Source organism: Poecilia formosa, unplaced genomic scaffold (assembly GCF_000485575.1).
Source record: "Poecilia formosa unplaced genomic scaffold, Poecilia_formosa-5.1.2 Scaffold309, whole genome shotgun sequence".
Classification (NCBI taxonomy): Eukaryota; Metazoa; Chordata; class Actinopteri; order Cyprinodontiformes; family Poeciliidae; genus Poecilia; species Poecilia formosa.
The window spans coordinates 276,371-302,086 of NW_006800248.1; the positions used below are offsets into that span (position 1 = coordinate 276,371).

General features: G+C 38.4%; 3 protein-coding genes across 4 annotated transcripts; all 3 read right to left on the reverse strand.

Annotated features, from left to right (window-relative positions):
- Window positions 1-294: 294 nt before the first annotated feature.
- On the reverse strand, window positions 295-17,727 carry LOC103152404 (serine/threonine-protein phosphatase PP1-gamma catalytic subunit). Of its 2 annotated transcripts, none has more exons than XM_007572848.2 (7): window positions 17,278-17,727; window positions 16,479-16,610; window positions 16,107-16,337; window positions 14,937-15,041; window positions 14,475-14,698; window positions 1,734-1,868; window positions 295-1,049 (listed from the first exon to the last, which is right to left on the reverse strand). In XM_007572848.2, exons 1-7 carry the CDS (start codon window positions 17,330-17,332, stop codon window positions 960-962), a joined length of 972 nt encoding a protein of 323 aa, XP_007572910.1. In that variant the 5' UTR covers window positions 17,333-17,727; the 3' UTR covers window positions 295-959. The 2 variants fall into 2 exon arrangements, with proteins under 2 accessions (XP_007572910.1, XP_007572909.1); XM_007572847.2 differs by lacking the exons at window positions 14,475-14,698; window positions 14,937-15,041; window positions 16,107-16,337; window positions 16,479-16,610; window positions 17,278-17,727 and adding exons at window positions 3,309-3,532; window positions 3,771-3,875; window positions 4,917-5,147; window positions 5,289-5,420; window positions 6,088-6,538.
- On the reverse strand, window positions 8,912-13,235 carry LOC103152403 (myosin regulatory light chain 2, ventricular/cardiac muscle isoform). Its single transcript, XM_007572846.2, has 7 exons — window positions 13,129-13,235; window positions 10,633-10,722; window positions 10,466-10,541; window positions 9,545-9,649; window positions 9,339-9,417; window positions 9,213-9,261; window positions 8,912-9,100 (listed from the first exon to the last, which is right to left on the reverse strand). Exons 1-7 carry the CDS (start codon window positions 13,129-13,131, stop codon window positions 8,996-8,998), a joined length of 507 nt encoding a protein of 168 aa, XP_007572908.1. The 5' UTR covers window positions 13,132-13,235; the 3' UTR covers window positions 8,912-8,995.
- A 2,374-nt stretch (window positions 17,728-20,101) lies between the features above and the next one.
- Window positions 20,102-24,410, reverse strand: LOC103152405 (myosin regulatory light chain 2, ventricular/cardiac muscle isoform). Its single transcript, XM_007572851.2, has 7 exons — window positions 24,326-24,410; window positions 21,823-21,912; window positions 21,656-21,731; window positions 20,735-20,839; window positions 20,529-20,607; window positions 20,403-20,451; window positions 20,102-20,290 (listed from the first exon to the last, which is right to left on the reverse strand). The coding sequence occupies exons 1-7, from the start codon at window positions 24,326-24,328 to the stop codon at window positions 20,186-20,188; spliced, it is 507 nt and encodes a 168-aa protein (XP_007572913.1). The 5' UTR covers window positions 24,329-24,410; the 3' UTR covers window positions 20,102-20,185.
- Window positions 24,411-25,716: the final 1,306 nt, after the last annotated feature.

Here is a 25,716-nt window from a genome sequence, read left to right on the forward strand (position 1 = left end):
CTCTGACGTCAGAGGTTATTACCAAATCAACGTTTCCTAATATGGAAACACAACGTTCTGTCCTTTATCGAACTCAGGCAGAAGATGTTGCCAAATATAACACTGGAAATCGATGACTTAAAAACAAAAAAGAAAAAAAAAGAATTTAAGCATAAAAAAAAATTCAATTAAAAAGAATTTTGAAAAACTTGAACTTTTTTTGAATTAAAATTTGGCAGAATATTTTTCTCCTTTCTCAATGTTCAAAACCCGCAAAACGTATTTTGATGGTCACAGTACGTTACAATATACAACTTCTCTTTGTATTTTCTGTTTATTAGGTTTAAGAGGAATAAAAGCCTTAGAAACAAACAACATTCAATTATCAATTTCCATCCTAAAACACACCGGAGTTTATTAGAAAGATTTAGACATTACAATAGTGCTTGTTTATCGTTTTTAATTTAGCACAAGACTTATTTAAAAATGTGATGCAGTGTAGTCAATTCTCTATGAAATTATGAGTAAATTAACTGTAAATAAAGATTACAGACATAAAACTTGTGTCTGTGACTTTCCTCAATCTTTTTATAAGCCATTAATAATTACAGGTGAATGAAATGACAAAGGAAAGACATAAAATAAACTTGGAAAAAAACAAAAAGTGTGCACAGCTTCAAACAAGGCATTCCTGTGCATAAGTAGCCATATTATTACATTTTTCCTGATTGAACAGTCATATGTGGCAAAGACTAGCTGCAAAATGGAGTGCAAAACACCTGAGGTTTTTCCATGGTGACATATCAATTTACCCCTGTGGACAGGAAAACAATAAAATATCTTTGCTTTCATCAAGTAGGAGTGGATATCTTTGCGGTATTGGCAGCGTGAAAAATAACCAATCCTTTGAATGCAGAAGATGAAAGCAGACCAGGAAGAATGCATTTCTGGCCATTTGGTCCCCCCAGCAGTGTGGACCCTCATTTCTTGGCTTGCTTGGTGACCATGTTGCGGGGGGGAGTCACAGGACGGCTGCCGTTGGGCTTCTTCTTCTCAGCTGGTTTTAAAATCTGCAGGAAAAAACAACGCAGAAACCTTTTCAGAAAATAACTCTGCAAATCACCATTTAAATACTACTCCCAGAGTTTCCTAGGTTCAGCACACACACGGGCATAATTAACAGCACTAAGATCCTCCTCCTGGCTCTGATTGGTTGTTTCTAGTTGAAACTGCGAGAAGGCAGAGAAGCTTGATTTTTTTTTCAGATTATTTGTCTCATTCAGTACCATCATGACATAATGACAGTTTCAACAAATATGTAAAAAACATAAAAAAAATTACATACTGTACCTTTAATGAGGTGGCAACAAACGGCAATAAGATTCTATAATTTTTTTTTCTTCAGTTTTTGCAAACATGAATCAAATACTTTAAATATGTGATACAATACAGTGTGTGACTAATGAGACAAAAAACGTCAAATTTCACATAATGACGCCACAGTTCAATGTTTGACGGCCATATTGAATTTTGATTGGTACCCTGACTTCAAAGTGCCATCCTGTTTAGTTCCCCCCCCCAAACAAGAAATTTTGATTTACATAGAATGGAGCAGAGAGCAATATCAGTAAATATTATGAATCCATTTTTCTGTTGTTTATATGGACACGCTTTTACTGCTGAAGTCCAAAAAGAGAGAGAGAGAAAAAAAGTCATTTGCCTTTGATGGTTTATGCCGTAAAAAAGCCGGATACCTGAAAGGAGCACATGAGAGTCTCATCAACGCTCATCATGGCACCAGCGTTGTCAAACTCCCCGCAATAATTCGGTGCCGAGAACAATGTGACGAGTTGCCTCTTTGCGAAAAATTCGTAGCCATCCTCAACAACCTGCAAAAAAGTAAAAAATTAAAATAAATAAATAAAATCTGAGATACGACAGACAAGATTAAAAGTTCTGCCCTATAAGAACGTAAAAACTGAATCATGTAACTTGTGGATGGTGATAAGTTTAGTCCGGTGCTCCAGCTGCTAACATTAACAGAAACGGCTACACCGAGTTGGTCACATGACGACAAACGCAATTGGTCCATTTTTCATAACAATCCAATTTCATGGACATTTTTCAACAATGTTCAAAATAGATTAGAGTTTTATGTTAAAGAGAAGCATGATACATTAGTAATTAGTTCTTATAATCTCACTGTATCATATTGACGCTGGACTACAATTAAGATTAGGAAGTTAAATAAGTGCCAAGAAACCTCTCTTTGCCAAAACAGAAGAGGAAGTTATATGCAACTTTTTAAAATCAAACCATCTTGTAGAAATGGTAACAGTAAATATATATATATATATATTTTTTTTTTTTCCTGTAAGAACAATCACTATATGAGGTCTAAGGTGGCAATGGACCCAAAGTAAAACATTAACATAAGCTGCGTCTTCATTACAAACGTGCACAAAACTTTGTCAATATTCCACTAATTGTGTTCTGTCACTAATGTCAAAAGAACACAATTTCACAATTGCGTTGTTTCCATTAAATAAGAAACAATCAAAAATTAAATGTGAATAAGTTTATTCATGTGACAAGTTATTAAAAATCCTGCCACGCCATCATCCTCCAACTACTTCCTGTTGTCTTCTTCATGGTTTGCATCAGTGGCAACAGCTCGTTGATCATGTGACTCGCATGATGTGAAAAAAGTGTTAGCATTGCAGTTTTGAGAAATAAACCTATTTTGATATAATATTAATAAAAAAATCCACCTCATCGAAAATGTTTTTTTTTTAATTATCGTGGTTCCGTTAAGCAAATTTATTTTGAAAACGTCAAGTTGCGCAATTATGTGGTTAATAGAAACACAGCTATTGTTTATTTATAGCAAGTCATTTAGCCATGCAACATTCACCAACATTAAGGATTATTTCATGTTCTGCCAATATCATGCAGCCCTAGTAAATTTATGAAAAGTTACTTATCGACTTCTACCTTTAGATGGTGACCAATTGAAGCCCTGTTTTTTTTTTTTTGTTTCGTTTTTTGAGGTTTTCCTGAAACCTACACATTTCAGTATTTTTAATTGATTTTATTTTAAAACCAAGAAAGAAAAAAAAAACATTTTGCTGTACTGGACACAAACATTAACATACAAAAAAAAAAAAAAAAATAGGCCAAAAGTATACGAAAACAAAACGACTGGGAACACGATTTCGGTCTGTACAGTACGCCTGCCAACTCCCTGCGCTGGATGCAATGTCCTTGTACAAATGCGCTCTCACACAATCTTGTTTCTGTTTGCTAAAGACAGGGGGCGCTGGAGTTACCTGGTGGGCACGGCAGATCAGATCCAGGTCGTGCTTGTGCAGGAACTTGGCTACCACTTCGGAGCCGAAGGTAAAGGAGACGCCCCTGTCGTTCTCCCCCCAGCCCAAAACGTCCTTGTCCGGGTCGGACCACAACAAGTCGCACAGCAGGCCCTGGTCAGGCACGTCAGTGGGACGCATGATGCGTCTGATCTGCTCCATGGACTGAAGGTCAGGTGACAGTCCTTGATGCAAAAACAGGGCAGCGATACCAATAAACAAACAAATACAAGGGCCACGACCTGTTACATGTGGGTCAGTCCAAACGGAACGACAAACTGCAGAGGAAGCGTTTCACAAAGACAAATAAGAGCAGCTTACGTCAAAGACGCATCAAGTTTTCTAATATGCCACAGTTGTGAAAATAATGCACACAAAAAACATAACACTGTGTACAGAGAACAAGTGACAACAAGAACCTACCTCCATGGCAGCAAAAGATCTTCTCGTCCACAATTGCAGCAATAGGGAGGCAGTTAAAACAATCTGTGAAGGTCTTCCAGAGCTTGATGTTGTACCTTCGTTTACCTAAATTATGACGACAACAAAGGATATTTTAATTTGTCGTTGTGCAATAAACATACACTAGAGCAGGTGGGCAATACTGGTCCTGGAGGGCCAGTGTCCTGCAACTCTTAGTTGTCTCCCTGGTCCAACACGCTTTAATCCAACAGCTGAATCACCTCCTAAGAGCAGTCTGGTTCTCAAGAGTCCTGCTAATGACCTCATTATTTGTCTCAGGTGTGTTGAAGTAGAGATACATCTAAAAGTTGCAAGAGACCGGCCCTCCAGGCCTGGAGTTGCCCACATCTGCACTATAGAAACAGCCAGAGGTGGAAACCTATCTGATGTTTCCTTGGGTTCAGACTAAACACAGAAAAATCTGATTTTTTTCCCCCCCATGCTTATTAAATGCATCATAACTAATTTCTCCCACTAGTTTCAATCATAACTTATTCAACCGATGGCCTGTTTTTTAATTTCAGTTAGAAAAAATAAAATAAAAATACAAAACAGGGACAGACAATGAAACGCCTTCATTGTCTGCTGGTACTTGTGGCACATTTGTCTTTTATGGGTTATAATCGTTTTGCGATGGGATATGGGTGTAAGAGGACGGATGGATTGGTCAGTAAAAGCCAGATTAGTGCATCTCTTTCATATAGTTAGAATATAAGAGATGCTTTTATAGTATGACAAAAAATGTGAATAACCAACACTCCAAAGTTATGTAAAAGTTTTAATAAGACTAAAAACAAGGGACGCGTTTTGGCTACATGTCACCGCAAACTTTCGTCTTTATTTTTGTTATTAAAGCTTAATGAAACCTTTGTATAATTTTGAAGTTTATGTAGTTCTTCAGAACCCAACGCTCATTTACTTTCTTCTCCCCTCTGTTTTACATTTCCTCCATTTTTAATCTTACACCAGTCAGTTTCCCTCAAACTGCCTGTACCCTGCCAGAGAAATCGCGTGCCATCGCCTGATTCCTATTTAGCTGCTAAATTCTCTTTGAACACAAAACAGTAAAACACATCTCAAATTCGGTTCAATTAAAACAATACTCACACTCATCGTAGAAACCATATATTCTGTTGATTGAAGCACATTCGTGGTTTCCCCTCAGCAGGAAGAAGTTCTCCGGGTATTTGATTTTGTAGGCCAGAAGAAGACAGATTGTTTCAAGAGACTGCTTCCCTCTGTCCACATAGTCACCCAGGAACAGGTAGTTGCTCTCTGGAGGGAAGCCCCCATACTCAAAAAGCCTCAGGAGGTCATAGTATTGCCCATGGATGTCACCTGCCAGACAGAGACGTGGGGATGGTGGGGGGGGGGGAATTTATTGGATATAATCAATGTTTTGGCATCTGAATCGTATTCTGCCATGTGATTTTGTTGCCGTTTAAGATTCGGATTTAACCACACACAATTTTCGCTCACCACAAATTTTGAGGGGGGCCTCCAGCTCCAACAGAATGGGTTGACTGAGAAAGATCTCCCTGGACTTCAGGCACAGTCCACGGATCTCGTTCTCCTGCAGTTGCACATTCTTGCCAGGCTTTGCTCCTCGGACTGTGCCCAGACAACAAACAACAATCAGCAAAGATAACAACTTAGCACACTCACTGCCAAGTCAGCAACACCTAGCGCAGAATCTGGATGGGCAGGTTGGGTGGAACAGGTGAGCAGCAACCTGTGTACCCAAACGTAAGGCAAGACTTCATAGTAGTATTTACAAAGAGTGGCTAATTTTAGGAATTAACATTAAAAAAAAGCAGGTGTTCCAGTGTCTGTCAGACTAATGTCATTTTAGCGACACTCAAACTAACTGGGGGTAAAGTTCACAATTTGAGCATAAATCACTTTATGGCAACTTGTAAATACGGGTATTGTGCATTCTTCTTCGTAAACAGTAACTCAATACAGACAATACGCTTAGCGGCCGATGAAAACCTAATCAGGTCAAACATTTAAGGGTCACAGAAAGTGACGTTACACCGGTATGCGCAATTTCTGTGTGCAAGAACAGTGTGTTGTTGTTTTTTTTTACCTTTGGGAATACTGAGATTCCTAATCATTAAACACGTTTAGTGATAACTTGTGGTTATTCCCCATGATGAATAAATGCAAGGAAATGAAAACTAAAGATGAAAAAATGAAGCTAGCTTCCCCATTTACATCTGTTATTGTCACAACAGCATCGAAATTGCCATTGTATTTTATTTGAGATCGTACTTACCTTCTAAAAGACGTTGAATAATACTGTCTATGTTGAGCTTGTCAACATCAGCCATTTTCTGCTTCTATAAAAAAAATCGATTCGGTAAGATCTCGGCGTTAGTACACTTGCGAAAGCTACCTCGCTAGCTACCCTAGCATTAGCTACAGCCTATTAGCTTAGCTCTGTAAATTTTCCGACTGAGCGTAAAAAAATGTTACTGAGACACAGTTCGGCTTGTAGGTTCGTTGACAGTCTTTTTTGTGTGAAATTTTAAAAGCTGCTTTTAAATTTACGGATCCCCGTTTTCATAAAAAAAAAAAACAAAACAAAAAAAACGAAACACAGCCACGGCTTTTGTTTTTTTTAAAACCGGGGTATAAAAAAATAAACGCCAACCGAACTAGCTGTTAGCTAGCGATGGTGTCTCTGTTTTTGCTCTGCCGCACCTTGAAGAGCTAACCAGCAAACTCCTGGGAGGATGGGGCCGCCAGTGCGCCACTGCTGCCACTGCTGCCCTCTACCGCTCCAGGTGGAGAAAAAGCATCCGGAGTTACAAACTGGACAGCTTAAGACAAATTCTTTTTTTAATTTACATTGATTAAAACTGATGTCTCCATTCTTAATGTCCTTTTTTCAAGAAGAGAAAATTTCTAGCTTGAAAAGTGCAGTTATACCTAGACTGAGTCTTTTTGGATTTTCAGACATTTACAGTGCTTTGTGAAATAATTTTATACTCCTTGATTTTTTTTCCTCTCATTTTGTTTCATTTCAAGCAACATTTTAAAAAAATAATAACCTTCTGCAGCACTTTACGTTAGTCTATCACATAAAATCCCTACAAAAACAAATTTTGTGTTTGGGTCAAGAGTATTCCTGATGCTTTCTAGTTTATTCAAGTGGCCTTTGGAAGAAATGGAGTTTGAAAAAAACAAGCTATTAATTTTCAACTGGGATGATAAGAAATCAATCTGATTCCTAAAGTGTGTTTGTCATGCTCATATTGATGAAGACTTTGACTTGACTCATTGATATTTTCAACAGGAAATTATACTGTTATTGCCAGAGGGGGTAAATAAAACAGAATAGAAATAGCATTATTATCCCACAGAGGAAATTCAGACGGCAAAATCAGATTCACATACAACGTTCCAAAGGTTACACTTCTTTTCCATGATTCATACGCCAACTATTTTTGATAGTTCTCATAAGCAACTGCAATATCAAATATTTTTGCAATTATTCTAGAGGAATCACAATCAAAAGCAGCAGCTGAAGCTAAAACATATAAACGGACCCGTATTCCTTCCAATAGTAAATGTCATAAATAATGATTTCTAGTCCAGACTGCTTGAGATTACCTAGTTTATTACGTCCTGTCAGCTGCAGACGGGCCTGTATGTAGCTTAATGTTGAGTTTGAAAGAAGGACCCCCTGAACAGACATTTTATTGTCTTTGAAATGAGCTCTGTATGAACTCAGCTTAAAGCAGCCGGCGGCCACTTCCTGTTTAATGTGCCGAAGCTTCTCATTCTAGCTAATAAACCTTCTCACGGAAACCTTTTAAGGATACATAGCTTAGCCCACAATGCCCTCCGTTATATTTAGGCGCTCAAAAGACGTTTGCAGTAACATTAGGACTCGGGATGCTGCCGGTGGTCACACTGGCTCTTTTTACTGCCACACTGTCAGCACGGGATTAAAACTTAAATGGCTTCACGCAGCTATAATTAGATATCATCACTGACAATGTGTTCCAGCTGCAACAATAGGAAGCCGAACCACACATACGTCTCTAAATCAGGAAACGGGGAGATGTTGGGCTGGCACGCGCGTCACGGTGCATGCCGCAGTTATTTTGGTGTTAGTTGGACCCTCGTGAATGCTTTCTATTCTACTGTTGTGTTGATGCATATCAAACCCTCCCTCTTTATTCATCCACTTAATAAATAGGAGTTAAACATATACCAAGGAACAATACTTTTCAGAAGTATTTAAATGCTTATAGGAATACTTGTGCTAAATAACAACACAAACACAAGACCACACAGGATTTTATGTTAAAGCCCAACACAAAGAGTTGCACATTTTTAAAGTGGATGGGAAATGATGCAGATCAAATCTGTTTAAATTTAAAAGTGGGGAAATTATGGTGTACAGTACTTTGCAACCCCTTGTACTCCCACACCTACGAAACGAATAAAATCCAGTGTAAGCAGTTTCTTTCTAAAGTAACCTCATGAATATTCTTTCTGTGCACACAGGGCCGAATTTATGTGGGTCCCGGGGCTCGAGTCAGTTTTGGTGCCCTGTCAGCTATAGAACAATTATTTTACTGGTGAAAATTACAATACAATAGGCAGGCACCATGACAGAGGTGGGTGACTTAGTTTTATCACAATATTTAGTGATAATGATACAAGTTACAATAAGAACTATTTATTGCTTTTTTTTAGGTAACTGCATGGTTTACACAGCAGTCATAGCCCCACAAAGAGTTCTTGAAAAACTCACCCCTTTGCAATATGCTTCTTTAGGACACTACTCACATAAAAAAGTGTGATTTATATGTATCACATTAACTGCATATTATCATATTTTCTAATTTATTGATATTTATTCATGATTTCATTGAGCAAACACTGGAGAAAATAGTAAAAAATAAAAATCCAGACAATATAGACTTTTTTTACATTAATTAGAATTTATCATGACAGTGATAGATCAAAATTCTTATCATGACAAGAAATTTATCGCAATAAATAATAAACAATGTGATAAATGCCCACCCCTAGTACATGATTGTTGAACTTTAATTAGAACAGTTAGCGAAACCGAGACCAAATTTCTTTTTCAACTTTTTTATTCAGATGTTGATTTTTGTGCTGATATAACTGGACACCAGCTGGATCCTTGAGGCCGACTCCATCTATTCCTGGTCCTTCTCTTCACCGTGTGTTATGATGTGGACCAGGTTCTTGTAGTCTAGGTTTCCTGCTACATCGGGAGGAAATGCTACAAACATCTGTTCCATCTGTGGACAGAAAGTTAGATTAAAAACTGATAGTTTTTTTTTTTTTTAAAGTTCAGTCGAGTTTAAACTGCCCAAACAGTCACAGGATGATCATCCGAGGTAGAGCACCGACCTCTTCAGCTGAGAATCTGTCTGCCTGAGTCGTCAACATCTCCGTCACACTGCGAAAGCGAGCAGGGAAGGTGAGAAAATCAGGCGGCCGCTTCATCTAAAACGTTAGCCTCATACTAATACTCACTAATCTTTCTTTAGTGTTCCTGTTCCCTCAGGGTCAAAGACTTTGAAAGCATTCAGGATAGTCTCCTCTGGGTCAGCACCTGACGAAAATGTAAATAGTTTTTTGTAGGATTTTTAAAAAAAATTTTTTTTTTTGCATGAATGATGATGATGATGATGATGATGATGATGATGATGATGATGATGATGATGATTATCCTGGATTACCTTTTAGTTTCTCCCCAAACATGGTGAGAAAGACTGTAAAGTTGATCGGACCCGGAGCCTCCTTCAGCATATCGTCAATTTCTTCCTGTTTGACGTTTAACCGGCCTGAGGGAAGACAGAGGTCAAAGGTCAGGGTGGAGTGAAGCGTGGGGCTCTGGCTGTCACAATGAATTTTTTTTACTCATGTTTAATCGCGTTTATGTAAAAAAAATAGTTAAATATTTAATGGATAAGCTGAAAAGTTAGTTCACTGAGACCATTGCAAAGAATCATATAAATGGACACACTTCTAAGATACAGGTTGTTAAGTTGCACAGTAAAAAATTAACAGCAATATTTTGGTTTGTTTAGTGAGTCATAAAGAAAAAAATATGGGTGTTAATTTTTCAAAATCATATATTCATCACTTTGTATGAATAACAAATGCTAGTCATACATCTGTAGATGTCAGCGTTCCAAATGGAATAATTTATTAGCTAAATATTTAGTTTACAAACTATATATTTAGCTAGGAAACTACTTAGCTAGCAAAATATATTTAGTTCCCAAATACATTGCTAAGTCTGAGCTAAATATTTAGTTTTCAAACTTTGTTTGGTTCCAAATGAAATATTTAGTTTGCTAACTAAATAGTTAGCTTCACACAAAATATTTATTTCCCAAACAAAATATTTATTTCCAAACTGAACTTTTTAATTTCCTAATTAAGCATTTATTTTCCAAACTAAATATTTAGCTTGTGAATTTAATTCTGACATTTATGAATAACATTGTGAAAACATGACTTTGAAAAATGAACTCCTGCATTTTTCCCTTTCTATGACAGGTTAAATAAACCTAAATATTACTGTTTTTTTATTTATTTATTTTTTAACTCCGTAGCTTTACGAACGGCGCCCCACACACCCCGTTTTCTCTCACCTAAAGCTGCAAAAGTGTCCCTCAGGTCGTTCTTGTCTATGAATCCGTCTCTGTTTTGATCCATGATGGTGAAAGCCTGCAGGGGATTCAGAAACACCCGGCGTGACTCGAGTGTGCACAGCAAGCGGTCCCTGCGGGGTGCAGAGCTCGGGTCCGGTTCTGCTCACCTCTTTGAACTCCTGGATCTGGGCTTGCTCAAACATGGAGAACACGTTGGAGCTCGCTCCCTCCGCTCTCTTCTTGGCTTTCTTTGGAGACTGCAGGGTTTGACCACAACACCAAGATTAAACCCAAAACTACCTCCGACCAGCAGCAGCAGGACAGTGGTAAATCTTTAATGACCGCAACTAAGATGTGGCTAACAGGTTCAGGCTAGCAAGTTTGGACTTTCGCATTAGAAGTCTCGCTAAGGTCGCTAAAGCTGGATATGGATACAGGCTTAAATTGTCGGCCCAACACAGAAACCTTCTCTACCACAAGTCTTATCATAGTTCAAGTTGATACTTTTATTCACATAAACATAAACACATCAGCCTCCTCACGGCACACTCTGAATGAGAACAACCAAATTTAGTTAAATTCTAGCTAAAATTATCAAAAGTTAAAAAAACAAAACAAACAAAACAAAACATGCTGACTATTCACATTTACGCTCCCAAACTAATGTGCCTGTTTGCAATTTAAATGTATTAAATGGTGAAGTTAGTGCCATTTTTCTTTAAAGATTAATTATTGCTGACAATCCTACCAAAAGGAGCGTTATTACAAATCCTTCCTCCCAGGATAGACTTTCTAAGCTTCCCTGCTCCCAACAAACTCATGTTTACATCTACGCAGTGGAGAAATTTCTTGTAATTTGAGTATGCTACTTTTTACAACTTTTTTCCCTTAATGTAAAGCCTCTTATTGCTTTCTTCTTCTTCTTCTTCTTCTTCTTCTTCTTCTTCTTCTTCTTCTTCTTCTTCTTCTTCTTCTTCTTCTTCTTCTTCTTCCTCTTCTTTTTTAACTTTAGTTTAATTATGTATTTATCCATTTGCTTTAAACTTGCTGCTGGTAAACCTGAATTTCCCCACAGTGAGATCATAAAGGATATTTCTATCCATCACTTAACCTTTCACCACTGGACTATATATGTTAATTCTGGGCTATATGAGCAGATTTGCTCATTGCTTTTGGGTTTTCTGTTCCATCCCAGGATTACCAGCAGCTCCCCCCCATCAAGACCTCCCTTTTAAAAAAACTTTCTAGATTCGCCCCTGGTTGCCTTCTTTAACTTGACCCACTGTTGTTTTTTTACTGTCATCTGTGCCTTTAAGACAAGCCAATGATGAGTGAGAGGCCGTAGGGGCACTTCCAGTGGGACAGACATTTACTTAAGAAGGATTACAGACTCTGTCAGTTGGTCGTGGAAACATTATTTACTGTTTTGTGAGGAAGGGGGGCTGCAGGGGTCTAGTCCGCTGCCTGCACTTCCGTAGTTCCAGGATCACATGAGGGATTATTCCACAGGGCCTGGATGATGACAGGATGCTACTCTGAGTCCTGTTTGATCAGAAAACCCTCACAGAGAGGGATTATGTTGAGCTATTTACATGACTGCCAAGGAACTGTTAAAAAAAAAAAAGCGTTGTGAAGGAATGCAACGCCATGACATAATTTTGGATTTGCATGCCTCTCGACAGCTGAGGTCTAATGCTTGCTGTGGATTAGCTCTGGGGCGCTCAGATATCCCTCAGACAGGACCTCTGGCGCCCCAAAATTGTTGCCTTGCTTTTTTTTTTTTAAGATGGTTAAATATGAAATGATGCAGAGTTTGCTGGTGAGCACCAATTTTGACCAACAAAATTGGTGCTTGCCTATTTATCTCTTCTCCTAAGTGTCCTCTGTACAACACTATAATTGAATTTTGAAGGACATTAAATTCTTGCAGTTAATTCAATTTTTAACCAAACATACTACTTTGATAATGTATTGCTTAAAATGATTAATTTTTTTACAGTATTAAATACTGTTGAGGCAAAACCTTTGATTATAACTGTTAAGAACTGTCATAAGACTTGATAAAGTTTCCACGTCGAAGCAGGAATTCAAGTTTATCTTCAGTTTTCAGTAGTTTGGAGACAGAAGTCAAACTTTGGTTTTTAGCCCTGAGGCAGACATTGCTAACGGATGGGAAATTGCCCCTTTTGTTGTCTGGGGGAAAACTTTATATACCACTTTTCTTTTTTAAATCTTTGGATAAAATGTTTTCAGGAATGCTTTATTGCTTAATCACAACTTTTTTTTGTTTCTCTTAAACATAAATGACAAATTAAGAGTAAAATAGCCTTAATACTTCAAATATGACTACAGGATTTAAGTATTTTCTTACTTAAGCTTCTACTGATTATAGCCTAGCTACACAAAAAGCACCCCAGTTGTAACACCAACAAATATTAGTTAAGTTTTTTTTTTATCAATGTCTTCTTTTAACACCATTCCTCTCTTCTTTTGAATATGTTTTCCATCTTATCTCATCTGTTGTCTGTTCTGTTTTTTTTTCTTTTCTTTTCCTGTCTCCAAACTTCTCCTGTCTTTTGTTCAAGGTATCACTGATCTAGCAGATCCAGCCTCTTCCCCAGACAGCCAGCGAAGCGATGCTGACTAAATGTGCATCTACTCACCATGTTTCCTTGTGGCTAGCTGACGACCAAGCTGTGTCCTTGCTGCTCTGTGACGGAGTAGCACACTGAACAATGGATAGATATGCTGACCGCTTTCCCCTCTGATATATAATGGTGCATGCTTATGGACTATAAATACTCCATGCCTTGTTTAGGCAGCGGTGCAGGTAAGGAGGACTATTCTCTCCCTGACATCGGCCACCATTGTCTGAGTTCATGAGATTTAGGGATAATAGCCAAACGCACATACCCCCATTACTGAGGCCCCAGAATAACAACAGGACATAGCTCCGGCCCGGGAAGGACAGTTGTGTTTTGTGACTGACAGCTGCACTTGATGGGGTCCATCATCCAGCTGTCTGTCCTGTTAGTGGTCCGCAGTGGGCCCGGGAGGGGCTCTTCTTCTCAGTAGCTTGCTAAACGGAACTGTTAGCTGAAGCTCGCTGAGCCCCAATAACACCAGGTCATAAACAGCATACTGCACTGTGGGAAACGTTAGCTGGGAACATTATTCACTTCATTATTCGCCTCATTATATGTCATTTCTGTTTTTTCACTCTTCGATTTAGACCGGGGCTGTCAATCTCATTTTCACTCTGTGCCACATCGAGATCACAAATGTCCTCAAAGGGCCGGAAAGTTTTGATAAAACAGCCTGTTAGCTGAATAAATAGCTGCCTCTGCGTCCGATGAGAACTTAAGTTAAATAATACTCAAGACCTTTTTACATTGATGTAACAGATAAAAATTGCTTTAATTAATATTTAAAAACTAATAACTGATAACTTGAAGGCAATATGAGTCTCTTTGAACCTGCCACACTGGCTTTTAATACCTTTGCCCAATAATATCGATTAATGTTTTCTTTATAGCTGCTAATAATAAATTTCATTGAAGTTTCACATCAAAAGAGATTTATTAGATCTATTTTTTAGTCTTCAGGTATGAAACTTTTTTTTTCCATTTTATTCCACAAACGTCAACATTACACACAAAAAAATTATCTGTTTACAAATATAAAAAAAGTTTTACATTCTCTTAATTTTCAAACCCAAAAATAGAAATTAAACAGTATTTATCATAAATTAAACATATGTATCTTAACATAACATAACTTCTTNAAGAAAGAAAAAAAAAACATTTTGCTGTACTGGACACAAACATTAACATACAAAAAAAAAAAAAAAAATAGGCCAAAAGTATACGAAAACAAAACGACTGGGAACACGATTTCGGTCTGTACAGTACGCCTGCCAACTCCCTGCGCTGGATGCAATGTCCTTGTACAAATGCGCTCTCACACAATCTTGTTTCTGTTTGCTAAAGACAGGGGGCGCTGGAGTTACCTGGTGGGCGCGGCAGATCAGATCCAGGTCGTGCTTGTGCAGGAACTTGGCTACCACTTCGGAGCCGAAGGTAAAGGAGACGCCCCTGTCGTTCTCCCCCCAGCCCAAAACGTCCTTGTCCGGGTCGGACCACAACAAGTCGCACAGCAGGCCCTGGTCAGGCACGTCAGTGGGACGCATGATGCGTCTGATCTGCTCCATGGACTGAAGGTCAGGTGACAGTCCTTGATGCAAAAACAGGGCAACGATACCAATAAACAAACAAATACAAGGGCCACGACCTGTTACATGTGGGTCAGTCCAAACGGAACGACAAACTGCAGAGGAAGCGTTTCACAAAGACAAATAAGAGCAGCTTACGTCAAAGACGCATCAAGTTTTCTAATACGCCACAGTTGTGAAAATAATGCACACAAAAAACATAACACTGTGTACAGAGAACAAGTGAAAACAAGAACCTACCTCCATGGCAGCAAAAGATCTTCTCGTCCACAATTGCAGCAATAGGGAGGCAGTTAAAACAATCTGTGAAGGTCTTCCAGAGCTTGATGTTGTACCTTCGTTTACCTAAATTATGACGACAACAAAGGATATTTTAATTTGTCGTTGTGCAATAAACATACACTAGAGCAGGGGTGGGCAATCCTGGTCCTGGAGGGCCGGTATCCTGCAACTCTTAGTTGTCTCCCTGGTCCAACACGCTTTAATCCAACAGCTGAATCACCTCCTAAGAGCAGTCTGGTTCTCAAGAGTCCTGCTAATGACCTCATTATTTGTCTCAGGTGTGTTGAAGTAGAGATACATCTAAAAGTTGCAAGAGACCGGCCCTCCAGGCCTGGAGTTGCCCACATCTGCACTATAGAAACAGCCAGAGGTGGAAACCTATCTGATGTTTCCTTGGGTTCAGACTAAACTATGATGACAGGTTAAACACAGAAAAATCTGTCACCCCCACCCCCCCTCCATGTTTATTAAATGCATCATAACTAATTTCTCCCACTAGTTTCAATCATAACTTATTCAACCGATGGCCTGTTTTTTAATTTCAGTTAGAAAAAATAAAATAAAAATACAAAATAGGGACAGACAATGGAACGCCTTCATTGTCTGCTGGTACTTGTGGCACATTGGTCTTTTATGGGTTATAATCGTTTTGCGATGGGATATGGGTGTAAGAGGACGGATGGATTGGTCAGTAAAAGCCAGATTAGTGCATCTCTTTCATATAGTTAGAATATAAGAGATGCTTTTATAGTATGACAAAAAATGTGAATAACCAACACTCCAAAGTTATGTAAAAGTTTTAATAAGACTAAAAACAAGGGACGCGTTTTGGCTACATGTCACCGCAAACTTTCGTCTTTATTTTTGTTATTAAAGCTTAATGAAACCTTTGTATAATTTTGAAGTTTATGTAGTTCTTCAGAACCCAACGCTCATTTACTTTCTTCTCCCCTCTGTTTTACATTTCCTCCATTTTTAATCTTACACCAGTCAGTTTCCCTCAAACTGCCTGTACCCTGCCAGAGAAATCGCGTGCCATCGCCTGATTCCTATTTAGCTGCTAAATTCTCTTTGAACACAAAACAGTAAAACACATCTCAAATTCGGTTCAATTAAAACAATACTCACACTCATCGTAGAAACCATATATTCTGTTGATTGAAGCACATTCGTGGTTTCCCCTCAGCAGGAAGAAGTTCTCCGGGTATTTGATTTTGTAGGCCAGAAGAAGACAGATTGTTTCAAGAGACTGCTTCCCTCTGTCCACATAGTCACCCAGGAACAGGTAGTTGCTCTCTGGAGGGAAGCCCCCATACTCAAAAAGCCTCAGGAGGTCATAGTATTGCCCATGGATGTCACCTGCCAGACAGAGACGTGGGGATGGTGGGGGGGGGGGAATTTATTGGATATAATCAATGTTTTGGCATCTGAATCGTATTCTGCCATGTGATTTTGTTGCCGTTTAAGATTCGGATTTAACCACACACAATTTTCGCTCACCACAAATTTTGAGGGGGGCCTCCAGCTCCAACAGAATGGGTTGACTGAGAAAGATCTCCCTGGACTTCAGGCACAGTCCACGGATCTCGTTCTCCTGCAGTTGCACATTCTTGCCAGGCTTTGCTCCTCGGACTGTGCCCAGACAACAAACAACAATCAGCAAAGATAACAACTTAGCACACTCACTGCCAAGTCAGCAACACCTAGCGCAGAATCTGGATGGGCAGGTTGGGTGGAACAGGTGAGCAGCAACCTGTGTACCCAAACGTAAGGCAAGACTTCATAGTAGTATTTACAAAGAGTGGCTAATTTTAGGAATTAACATTAAAAAAAAGCAGGTGTTCCAGTGTCTGTCAGACTAATGTCATTTTAGCGACACTCAAACTAACTGGGGGTAAAGTTCACAATTTGAGCATAAATCACTTTATGGCAACTTGTAAATACGGGTATTGTGCATTCTTCTTCGTAAACAGTAACTCAATACAGACAATACGCTTAGCGGCCGATGAAAACCTAATCAGGTCAAACATTTAAGGGTCACAGAAAGTGACGTTACACCGGTATGCGCAATTTCTGTGTGCAAGAACAGTGTGTTGTTGTTTTTTTTTACCTTTGGGAATACTGAGATTCCTAATCATTAAACACGTTTAGTGATAACTTGTGGTTATTCCCCATGATGAATAAATGCAAGGAAATGAAAACTAAAGATGAAAAAATGAAGCTAGCTTCCCCATTTACATCTGTTATTGTCACAACAGCATCGAAATTGCCATTGTATTTTATTTGAGATCGTACTTACCTTCTAAAAGACGTTGAATAATACTGTCTATGTTGAGCTTGTCAACATCAGCCATTTTCTGCTTCTATAAAAAAAATCGATTCGGTAAGATCTCGGCGTTAGTACACTTGCGAAAGCTACCTCGCTAGCTACCCTAGCATTAGCTACAGCCTATTAGCTTAGCTCTGTAAATTTTCCGACTGAGCGTAAAAAAATGTTACTGAGACACAGTTCGGCTTGTAGGTTCGTTGACAGTCTTTTTTGTGTGAAATTTTAAAAGCTGCTTTTAAATTTACGGATCCCCGTTTTCATAAAAAAAAAAAACAAAACAAAAAAAACGAAACACAGCCACGGCTTTTGTTTTTTTTAAAACCGGGGTATAAAAAAATAAACGCCAACCGAACTAGCTGTTAGCTAGCGATGGTGTCTCTGTTTTTGCTCTGCCGCACCTTGAAGAGCTAACCAGCAAACTCCTGGGAGGATGGGGCCGCCAGTGCGCCACTGCTGCCACTGCTGCCCTCTACCGCTCCAGGTGGAGAAAAAGCATCCGGAGTTACAAACTGGACAGCTTAAGACAAATTCTTTTTTTAATTTACATTGATTAAAACTGATGTCTCCATTCTTAATGTCCTTTTTTCAAGAAGAGAAAATTTCTAGCTTGAAAAGTGCAGTTATACCTAGACTGAGTCTTTTTGGATTTTCAGACATTTACAGTGCTTTGTGAAATAATTTTATACTCCTTGATTTTTTTTCCTCTCATTTTGTTTCATTTCAAGCAACATTTTAAAAAAATAATAACCTTCTGCAGCACTTTACGTTAGTCTATCACATAAAATCCCTACAAAAACAAATTTTGTGTTTGGGTCAAGAGTATTCCTGATGCTTTCTAGTTTATTCAAGTGGCCTTTGGAAGAAATGGAGTTTGAAAAAAACAAGCTATTAATTTTCAACTGGGATGATAAGAAATCAATCTGATTCCTAAAGTGTGTTTGTCATGCTCATATTGATGAAGACTTTGACTTGACTCATTGATATTTTCAACAGGAAATTATACTGTTATTGCCAGAGGGGGTAAATAAAACAGAATAGAAATAGCATTATTATCCCACAGAGGAAATTCAGACGGCAAAATCAGATTCACATACAACGTTCCAAAGGTTACACTTCTTTTCCATGATTCATACGCCAACTATTTTTGATAGTTCTCATAAGCAACTGCAATATCAAATATTTTTGCAATTATTCTAGAGGAATCACAATCAAAAGCAGCAGCTGAAGCTAAAACATATAAACGGACCCGTATTCCTTCCAATAGTAAATGTCATAAATAATGATTTCTAGTCCAGACTGCTTGAGATTACCTAGTTTATTACGTCCTGTCAGCTGCAGACGGGCCTGTATGTAGCTTAATGTTGAGTTTGAAAGAAGGACCCCCTGAACAGACATTTTATTGTCTTTGAAATGAGCTCTGTATGAACTCAGCTTAAAGCAGCCGGCGGCCACTTCCTGTTTAATGTGCCGAAGCTTCTCATTCTAGCTAATAAACCTTCTCACGGAAACCTTTTAAGGATACATAGCTTAGCCCACAATGCCCTCCGTTATATTTAGGCGCTCAAAAGACGTTTGCAGTAACATTAGGACTCGGGATGCTGCCGGTGGTCACACTGGCTCTTTTTACTGCCACACTGTCAGCACGGGATTAAAACTTAAATGGCTTCACGCAGCTATAATTAGATATCATCACTGACAATGTGTTCCAGCTGCAACAATAGGAAGCCGAACCACACATACGTCTCTAAATCAGGAAACGGGGAGATGTTGGGCTGGCACGCGCGTCACGGTGCATGCCGCAGTTATTTTGGTGTTAGTTGGACCCTCGTGAATGCTTTCTATTCTACTGTTGTGTTGATGCATATCAAACCCTCCCTCTTTATTCATCCACTTAATAAATAGGAGTTAAACATATACCAAGGAACAATACTTTTCAGAAGTATTTAAATGCTTATAGGAATACTTGTGCTAAATAACAACACAAACACAAGACCACACAGGATTTTATGTTAAAGCCCAACACAAAGAGTTGCACATTTTTAAAGTGGATGGGAAATGATGCAGATCAAATCTGTTTAAATTTAAAAGTGGGGAAATTATGGTGTACAGTACTTTGCAACCCCTTGTACTCCCACACCTACGAAACGAATAAAATCCAGTGTAAGCAGTTTCTTTCTAAAGTAACCTCATGAATATTCTTTCTGTGCACACAGGGCCGAATTTATGTGGGTCCCGGGGCTCGAGTCAGTTTTGGTGCCCTGTCAGCTATAGAACAATTATTTTACTGGTGAAAATTACAATACAATAGGCAGGCACCATGACAGAGGTGGGTGACTTAGTTTTATCACAATATTTAGTGATAATGATACAAGTTACAATAAGAACTATTTATTGCTTTTTTTTAGGTAACTGCATGGTTTACACAGCAGTCATAGCCCCACAAAGAGTTCTTGAAAAACTCACCCCTTTGCAATATGCTTCTTTAGGACACTACTCACATAAAAAAGTGTGATTTATATGTATCACATTAACTGCATATTATCATATTTTCTAATTTATTGATATTTATTCATGATTTCATTGAGCAAACACTGGAGAAAATAGTAAAAAATAAAAATCCAGACAATATAGACTTTTTTTACATTAATTAGAATTTATCATGACAGTGATAGATCAAAATTCTTATCATGACAAGAAATTTATCGCAATAAATAATAAACAATGTGATAAATGCCCACCCCTAGTACATGATTGTTGAACTTTAATTAGAACAGTTAGCGAAACCGAGACCAAATTTCTTTTTCAACTTTTTTATTCAGATGTTGATTTTTGTGCTGATATAACTGGACACCAGCTGGATCCTTGAGGCCGACTCCATCTATTCCTGGTCCTTCTCTTCACCGTGTGTTATGATGTGGACCAGGTTCTTGTAGTCTAGGTTTCCTGCTACATCGGGAGGAAATGCTACAAACATCTGTTCCATCTGTGGACAGAAAGTTAGATTAAAAACTGATAGTTTTTTTTTTTTTTAAAGTTCAGTCGAGTTTAAACTGCCCAAACAGTCACAGGATGATCATCCGAGGTAGAGCACCGACCTCTTCAGCTGAGAATCTGTCTGCCTGAGTCGTCAACATCTCCGTCACACTGCGAAAGCGAGCAGGGAAGGTGAGAAAATCAGGCGGCCGCTTCATCTAAAACGTTAGCCTCATACTAATACTCACTAATCTTTCTTTAGTGTTCCTGTTCCCTCAGGGTCAAAGACTTTGAAAGCATTCAGGATAGTCTCCTCTGGGTCAGCACCTGACGAAAATGTAAATAGTTTTTTGTAGGATTTTTAAAAAAAATTTTTTTTTTTGCATGAATGATGATGATGATGATGATGATGATGATGATGATGATGATGATGATGATGATTATCCTGGATTACCTTTTAGTTTCTCCCCAAACATGGTGAGAAAGACTGTAAAGTTGATCGGACCCGGAGCCTCCTTCAGCATATCGTCAATTTCTTCCTGTTTGACGTTTAACCGGCCTGAGGGAAGACAGAGGTCAAAGGTCAGGGTGGAGTGAAGCGTGGGGCTCTGGCTGTCACAATGAATTTTTTTTACTCATGTTTAATCGCGTTTACGTAAAAAAAAAAGTTAAATATTTAATGGATAAGCTGAAAAGTTAGTTCACTGAGACCATTGCAAAGAATCATATAAATGGACACACTTCTAAGATACAGGTTGTTAAGTTGCACAGTAAAAAATTAACAGCAATATTTTGGTTTGTTTAGTGAGTCATAAAGAAAAAAATATGGGTGTTAATTTTTCAAAATCATATATTCATCACTTTGTATGAATAACAAATGCTAGTCATACATCTGTAGATGTCAGCGTTCCAAATGGAATAATTTATTAGCTAAATATTTAGTTTACAAACTATATATTTAGCTAGGAAACTACTTAGCTAGCAAAATATATTTAGTTCCCAAATACATTGCTAAGTCTGAGCTAAATATTTAGTTTTCAAACTTTGTTTGGTTCCAAATGAAATATTTAGTTTGCTAACTAAATAGTTAGCTTCACACAAAATATTTATTTCCCAAACAAAATATTTATTTCCAAACTGAACTTTTTAATTTCCTAATTAAGCATTTATTTTCCAAACTAAATATTTAGCTTGTGAATTTAATTCTGACATTTATGAATAACATTGTGAAAACATGACTTTGAAAAATGAACTCCTGCATTTTTCCCTTTCTATGACAGGTTAAATAAACCTAAATATTACTGTTTTTTTATTTATTTATTTTTTAACTCCGTAGCTTTACGAACGGCGCCCCACACACCCCGTTTTCTCTCACCTAAAGCTGCAAAAGTGTCCCTCAGGTCGTTCTTGTCTATGAATCCGTCTCTGTTTTGATCCATGATGGTGAAAGCCTGCAGGGGATTCAGAAACACCCGGCGTGACTCGAGTGTGCACAGCAAGCGGTCCCTGCGGGGTGCAGAGCTCGGGTCCGGTTCTGCTCACCTCTTTGAACTCCTGGATCTGGGCCTGCTCAAACATGGAGAACACGTTGGAGCTCGCTCCCTCCGCTCTCTTCTTGGCTTTCTTTGGAGACTGCAGGGTTTGACCACAACACCAAGATTAAACCCAAAACTACCTCCGACCACCAGCAGCAGGAGGACAGTGGTAAATCTTTAATGACCGCAACTAAGATGTGGCTAACAGGTTCAGGCTAGCAAGTTTGGACTTTCGCATTAGAAGTCTCGCTAAGGTCGCTAAAGCTGGATATGGATACAGGCTTAAATTGTCGGCCCAACACAGAAACCTTCTCTACCACAAGTCTTATCATAGTTCAAGTTGATACTTTTATTCACATAAACATAAACACATCAGCCTCCTCAGGGCACACTATGAATGAGAACAACCAAATTTAGTTAAATTCTAGCTAAAATTATCAAAAGTTAAAAAAACAAAACAAACAAAACAAAACATGCTGACTATTCACATTTACGCTCCCAAACTAATGTGCCTGTTTGCAATTTAAATGTATTAAATGGTGAAGTTAGTGCCATTTTTCTTTAAAGATTAATTATTGCTGACAATCCTACCAAAAGGAGCCTTATTACAAATCCTTCCTCCCAGGATAGACTTTCTAAGCTTCCCTGCTCCCAACAAACTCATGTTTACATCTACGCAGTGGAGAAATTTCTTATAATTTGAGTATGCTACTTTTAACAACTTTTTTCCCTTAATGTAAAGCCTCTTATTGCTTTCTTCTTCTTCTTCTTCTTCTTCTTCTTCTTCTTCTTCTTCTTCTTCTTCTTCTTCTTCTTCTTCTTCTTCTTCTTCTTCCTCTTCTTTTTTAACTTTAGTTTAATTATGTATTTATCCATTTGCTTTAAACTTGCTGCTGGTAAACCTGAATTTCCCCACAGTGAGATCATAAAGGATATTTCTATCCATCACTTAACCTTTCACCACTGGACTATATATGTTAATTCTGAGCTATATGAGCAGATTTGCTCATTGCTTTTGGGTTTTCTGTTCCATCCCAGGATTACCAGCAGCTCCCCCCCATCAAGACCTCCCTTTTAAAAAAACTTTCTAGATTCGCCCCTGGTTGCCTTCTTTAACTTGACCCACTGTTGTTTTTTTACTGTCATCTGTGCCTTTAAGACAAGCCAATGATGAGTGAGAGGCCGTAGGGGCACTTCCAGTGGGACAGACATTTACTTAAGAAGGATTACAGACTCTGTCAGTTGGTCGTGGAAACATTATTTACTGTTTTGTGAGGAAGGGGGGCTGCAGGGGTCTAGTCCGCTGCCTGCACTTCCGTAGTTCCAGGATCACATGAGGGATTATTCCACAGGGCCTGGATGATGACAGGATGCTACTCTGAGTCCTGTTTGATCAGAAAACCCTCACAGAGAGGGATTATGTTGAGCTATTTACATGACTGCCAAGGAACTGTTAAAAAAAAAAAAGCGTTGTGAAGGAATGCAACGCCATGACATAATTTTGGATTTGCATGCCTCTCGACAGCTGAGGTCTAATGCTTGCTGTGGATTAGCTCTGGGGCGCTCAGATATCCCTCAGACAGGACCTCTGGCGCCCCAAAATTGTTGCCTTGCTTTTTTTTTTTTAAGATGGTTAAATATGAAATGATGCAGAGTTTGCTGGTGAGCATCAATTTTGACCAACAAAATTGGTGCTTGCCTATTTATCTCTTCTCCTAAGTGTCCTCTGTACAACACTATAATTGAATTTTGAAGGACATTAAATTCTTGCAGTTAATTACATTTCTAACCAAACATACTAGTTTGATAATGTATTGCTTAAAAATGTTTTTTTTTTTTTTTACAGTGTTAAATACTGTTGAGGCAAAACCTTTGATTATAACTGTTAAGAACTGTCATAAGACTTGATAAAGTTTCCACGTCGAAGCAGGAATTCAAGTTTATCTTCAGTTTTCAGTAGTTTGGAGACAGAAGTCAAACTTTGGTTTTTAGCCCTGAGGCAGACATTGCTAACGGATGGCAAATTGCCGCTTTTGTTGTCAGGCGGAAAACTTTATATACCACTTTTCTTTTTTAAATCTTTGGATAAAATGTTTTCAGGAATGCTTTATTGCTTAATCACAACTTTTTTTTGTTTCTCTTAAACATAAATGACAAATTAAGAGTAAAATAGCCTTAATACTTCAAATATGACTACAGGATTTAAGTATTTTCTTACTTAAGCTTCTACTGATTATAGCCTAGCTACACAAAAAGCACCCCAGTTGTAACACCAACAAATATTAGTTAAGTTTTTTTTTTATCAATGTCTTCTTTTAACACCATTCCTCTCTTCTTTTGAATATGTTTTCCATCTTATCTCATCTGTTGTCTGTTCTGTTTTTTTTTCTTTTCTTTTCCTGTCTCCAAACTTCTCCTGTCTTTTGTTCAAGGTATCACTGATCTAGCAGATCCAGCCTCTTCCCCAGACAGCCAGCGAAGCGATGCTGACTAAATGTGCATCTACTCACCATGTTTCCTTGTGGCTAGCTGACGACCAAGCTGTGTCCTTGCTGCTCTGTGACGGAGCAGCACACTGAACAATGGATAGATATGCTGACCGCTTTCACCCCTGATATATAATGGTGCATGCTTATGGACTATAAATACTCCATGCCTTGTTTAGGCAGCGGTGCAGGTAAGGAGGACTATTCTCTCCCTGACATCGGCCACCATTGTCTGAGTTCATGAGATTTAGGGATAATAGCCAAACGCACATACCCCCATTACTGAGGCCCCAGAATAACAACAGGACATAGCTCCGGCCCGGGAAGGACAGTTGTGTTTTGTGACTGACAGCTGCACTTGATGGGGTCCATCATCCAGCTGTCTGTCCTGTTAGTGGTCCGCAGTGGGCCCGGGAGGGGCTCTTCTTCTCAGTAGCTTGCTAAACGGAACTGTTAGCTGAAGCTCGCTGAGCCCCAATAACACCAGGTCATAAACAGCATACTGCACTGTGGGAAACGTTAGCTGGGAACATTATTCACTTCATTATTCGCCTCATTATATGTCATTTCTGTTTATTCACTCTTCAATTTAGACCAGGGCTGTCAATCTCATTTTCACTCTGTGCCACATCGAGATCACAAATGTCCTCAAAGGGCCGGAAAGTTTTGATAAAACAGCCTGTTAGCTGAATAAATAGCTGCCTCTGCGTCCGATGAGAACTTAAGTTAAATAATACTCAAGACCTTTTCACATTGATGTAACAGATAAAAATTGCTTTAATTAATATTTAAAAACTAATAACTGATAACTTGAAGGCAATATGAGTCTCTTTGAACCTGCCACACTGGCTTTTAATACCTTTGCCCAATAATATCGATTAATGTTTTCTTTATAGCTGCTAATAATAAATTTCATTGAAGTTTCACATCAAAAGAGATTTATTAGATCTATTTTTTAGTCTTCAGGTATGAAACTTTTTTTTTTCCATTTTATTCCACAAACGTCAACATTACACACAAAAAAATTATCTGTTTACAAATATAAAAAAAGTTTTACATTCTCTTAATTTTCAAACCCAAAAATAGAAATTAAACAGTATTTATCATAAATTAAACATATGTATCTTAACATAACATAACTTCTTCTAAAGAAGTTTTATTTCACTGGCTTGTAAAGGCATCATATCAATTGCCCAAAACTAAAAGAGAAAGAGCAAAAAACTTCCAATTGTATGTCATCCAAAACCAGAGGGGACAACTGTCCTAAGATGCAATGCCTCAACAAAAAATAACCATGAACAAAAATCTACAGAAAGAATAAATCAGAGCCACCCTAACACTATATAACCCATCCCAATTCCAACATGGGGGGTAGGAAGGTGAGGAGGAGGATGATGGGGGAGGTTGGTTGGTCA

Excerpts from the sequence above, each read along its gene's own strand:
- LOC103152404 (XM_007572848.2), bottom strand. The coding sequence starts at position 17,332 with ATGGCTGATGTTGACAAGCTCAACATAGACAGTATTATTCAACGTCTT. Across the intron at positions 16,611-17,277 it reads TATTCAACGTCTTTTAGAAG|TCCGAGGAGCAAAGCCTGGC; the intron begins GTAAGTACGATC and ends GTCTGGGCACAG. Across the intron at positions 14,699-14,936 it reads GATCTTTTGCTGCCATGGAG|GACTGTCACCTGACCTTCAG; the intron begins GTAGGTTCTTGT and ends TTTTGCATCAAG.
- LOC103152403 (XM_007572846.2), bottom strand. Across the intron at positions 10,542-10,632 it reads AGATCCAGGAGTTCAAAGAG|GCTTTCACCATCATGGATCA; the intron begins GTGAGCAGAACC and ends AATCCCCTGCAG. Across the intron at positions 9,262-9,338 it reads GGAACACTAAAGAAAGATTA|TGTGACGGAGATGTTGACGA; the intron begins GTGAGTATTAGT and ends TCGCTTTCGCAG.
- LOC103152405 (XM_007572851.2), bottom strand. Across the intron at positions 20,608-20,734 it reads GTTTGGGGAGAAACTAAAAG|GTGCTGACCCAGAGGAGACT; the intron begins GTAATCCAGGAT and ends CATTTTCGTCAG. Across the intron at positions 20,452-20,528 it reads GGAACACTAAAGAAAGATTA|TGTGACGGAGATGTTGACGA; the intron begins GTGAGTATTAGT and ends TCGCTTTCGCAG.